Here is a 3,017-nt window from a genome sequence, read left to right as displayed (position 1 = left end):
AAAGGTGGAGGTGTCTAAATACAAGGAGGGAAATCTCATTATTGCCCTGTAGCAGCCCCCCGCCCTGTGCCACTTGGGGGGAGCACTCCTGGGGGGTGTCCTTGTTTCACATGCTTCCCCCCGCAATCTGGATTCTTGGGGGGGGGGGGGGAGGATCCCAGGTCTCAGCCAGGGAGAAACACTGACCCACTCGTGTGGGGATGGGGGAGGTACATGCTGCATCCCAGACACACTGTGAATAACCGGGTCCCTGGATGCCCCCCCTTGCCCTGAAGCCCCATGGCCCCTCCCCAACACAGCCCCCTCTGCCCTGGGTCCCAGAGCCCCCCCAGGACTCACTACAGCTTTCTCTTTCTCCCTGCCCAGGACCAGCTCCCCCATCCCCCCATCGGATCGGGGAGTCCTGCACACCGGGACCGCGAGGGATGGCGGCAGCTTGGAGCCCGATCCTGCTGCTGCTGCTGTGGGGCCAGTCCGCAGGTGGGTGCCAGGGGAATGGGGAGGCCAGTCTGGCTCCACTGGGAGATCGATGGGGGGAGAGGGGATGTCATCAAATGGTTAATGTGTGTCCCAGTGTCCTGCTTCCTCTCTAACCTAGACAAGTGGTTTTTAAACCTTTTGTATTGGTGACCCTTTTCACGCAGCAAGCCACCGAGAGTGACCCGCCCCCCCTTATAAATTAAAAAGGTGGGTAATTTAATTGGGGCTGTGAGCTCTGTGGAACTGGCAGCTCACAACCTCCCTGTAACCTGCTGAGGGCTCACGACTCCCAGTTTGAGAACCGCTGCACTAGCCCCCACTCCCCTCCCTGAGCTGGGGATAGAACCCAGGAGTCCTGGCTGCTGTTGTCCATGATGTCCAGCTCCCCCTGGTCCTGTTCATTTCTGGGGGGCAGGAGCTTCCCCTTCCGGGCACAGACCAGCTGCCCCCACTTTAGGCTTCGCACTCCTATGTCTGGCTCCTGCTGACTGGGCCCTTTCTCTCTCCTCTACAGCCGCCTGGCGCTGGGCCCTGTGCCGGCCCAGCCCGCTGTCCACTCGCCACCCTGTGCTGGGCTTCTGGGAGCGGATCCGCGCAGGCTCGGGCTGCGCCAGCCGGGGGCGCTCAGCCTCGGGCCGGGAGGTGCATGTGCTTGTCCTACGGGGGCCAGCGGGGAGGATGGGAGCCAGACAGGTAGGTGGGAGGGGGTGTCCCTGCCCTGTCCTCTTCCAGCCTCACCCTGGGCCCCCCACCTCAGCTCCATTGCCCCCTGCCCCATCCTGTGCCCTCTCCCTGCTCTCTCCCCCAACTCCACCATCTCACCCCCTGCTCTCCATCCTGCCCCCTTCCGTCCGCCCGACCTTCCTGGTCTCTGTCCTCCACCCTGTGCCCCTCAACCTGCCCCTTCCCTCTGCCCCACCCCCTCACTCCCTACCTTCTCCCTTGGCCCTTTCACCCCTCCTCACTCCCTGCCCCCACCCTGCCCCACCCCCCTCACTTCCTGCCCTTCATCTTGTACTCCCACCCTGCCTCCTGCCCCTCCACTCTGTACCCCACAGCCTTGCGCCCTGCCCTGCATCCCACATGCCTCCCTTCCAGTCTGTGCCCCAAACCCCCTCCCCCAGTCCTGTCCCCAGCCCCCAGCTCCATAGTCCTGCTTCCTGTCCCCACCACCTCCCATCCCAACCCCTTGGCCTGCGCCACCACCACGCCCCTTCCCCCAACCCTGCTGCCTCACCCCCTGCCCCCACCACAATGTGCCCCCTCTCCTCTAGCCTCGCCTCCCACTCCCTGGTGCCCCAGCCCCTCAGCCAGCTACATGCCTGCCCTGGGCCCCACAAACGTCCCCGCCCCCACAGCCCCCACACGCGTCCCTGCACCCCCAGCCCCATGCCCTTGGGCCCTCCCCTATGGGCCTGGAGCCCCTAATGCAGGGACCTCTTCTCCCTCCCAGGTGAGCCTAGAACTGGGCCCAGCCCCCCCCTGGCAGAGCCCCCATCTTCGTGCTCAGCTCCCCAGTGCCCGTGGTCTGGAGCCTCCAAACGGCCCAGGTGGCTCTTGGGGAGGAATGGACCTTCCAGGTGAGGGGGGGGCAGCTGTGGGGCTCGGGTGAGGGGGTCTATGGGAGGGGAAGGTGGGAAGGGGGTGTAAGAGGGCTGGGAGGGGAAGGCAGGGACATCGGGGCAGCTGGAGGAGGGTGGGGCAAGCAGTGAGAGTGGAGGAGGTATGGGAGGGTTGGGGCAGGTGGGGAGCAGAGCTGGCGCAGGTGTGTGGGGGAAGTGTGGGGCCAACAATGGGGATTGGAGGAGGGGAGGGCCGTGGTGGATGGGGGGTGGTGGAGGTAGCTGTGGCAGGGGCAGGTGAGCAGTGGGGGTGGTGGAGGGGTGGGAAGGGGGGGCTGGAGGTCACTTCTCTGGACTGGGGCTGGAGCAGGGTCTCTGGATGTGGGGCAGGGGGATGGGGTGCAGAGGGGCAGGGTGGGGGCTGGGGAATTGGGAGCATTTGGAGGAAGAGGAGTTTGGGCCCAGGGGCAGCGAGAGGAGTGGGGTGGGTGGAGAGGGGCTGGATGGGAGAGGGGCTCTCAGGCCGAGGGGCAGTGGGGGTGGGGGCACAGGCGGGGAGGCCGAGGTATTGATGGTTGAAGGATCCTCCCCCCGACAGTTACCCCTGGGGCTAGGAGGTGTGAGGAACCCAGGAGTCCTGTGGGGGCTGGGAGCGATGGGGAGCTGAGGTGGGAGTGGGGGGTATGTGGCACCCCATCGGGGGATGGGATGTCCATTCTCCCGGTGACCCCTCATCCTTATGCCCCCCCCTACAGGTCTCCCTGGGGTCCAGAGTCTCGGCCCTTGGGGGTGTCACTGTCACTGAGACCCGGCTGCCTCAGACCCCCCGAGGGCTCCTGCGCTGGGTGCATGAGGAGCACGGCGGGCTCAGCTCCCTGGCTGCATATCGGGGCATCAACATGGTCTATGTGCAGCTGGGAGACGGTATGGGGGGCTGGGGATTGGACCCCCGTGTCAATGGGGGGAGGGGCTCCA

The 3,017-nt window shown here is 65.7% G+C and overlaps 1 protein-coding gene across 1 annotated transcript in view; it reads left to right on the top strand.

The window, feature by feature from the left end:
- The first annotated feature begins 425 nt into the window (after positions 1 to 425).
- LOC112124207 (transforming growth factor beta receptor type 3-like) overlaps positions 426 to 3,017 on the top strand; it is an 11,601-nt gene continuing 9,009 nt past the window's right edge. Inside the window, exons 1-4 of the mRNA XM_029913880.1 lie at positions 426 to 480; positions 995 to 1,173; positions 1,944 to 2,060; positions 2,798 to 2,966. Coding sequence (XP_029769740.1) covers positions 426 to 480; positions 995 to 1,173; positions 1,944 to 2,060; positions 2,798 to 2,966 — 520 coding nt within the window. The remainder of the gene's footprint in view (positions 481 to 994; positions 1,174 to 1,943; positions 2,061 to 2,797; positions 2,967 to 3,017) is intronic.

This window comes from Terrapene carolina, unplaced genomic scaffold (genome assembly GCF_002925995.2).
Source record: "Terrapene carolina triunguis isolate 2854851 unplaced genomic scaffold, T_m_triunguis-2.0 Scaffold1054, whole genome shotgun sequence".
Classification (NCBI taxonomy): Eukaryota; Metazoa; Chordata; order Testudines; family Emydidae; genus Terrapene; species Terrapene triunguis.
Note: the sequence above shows the minus strand (reverse complement) of the source record. Positions and strands in the feature narration are given on the sequence as shown.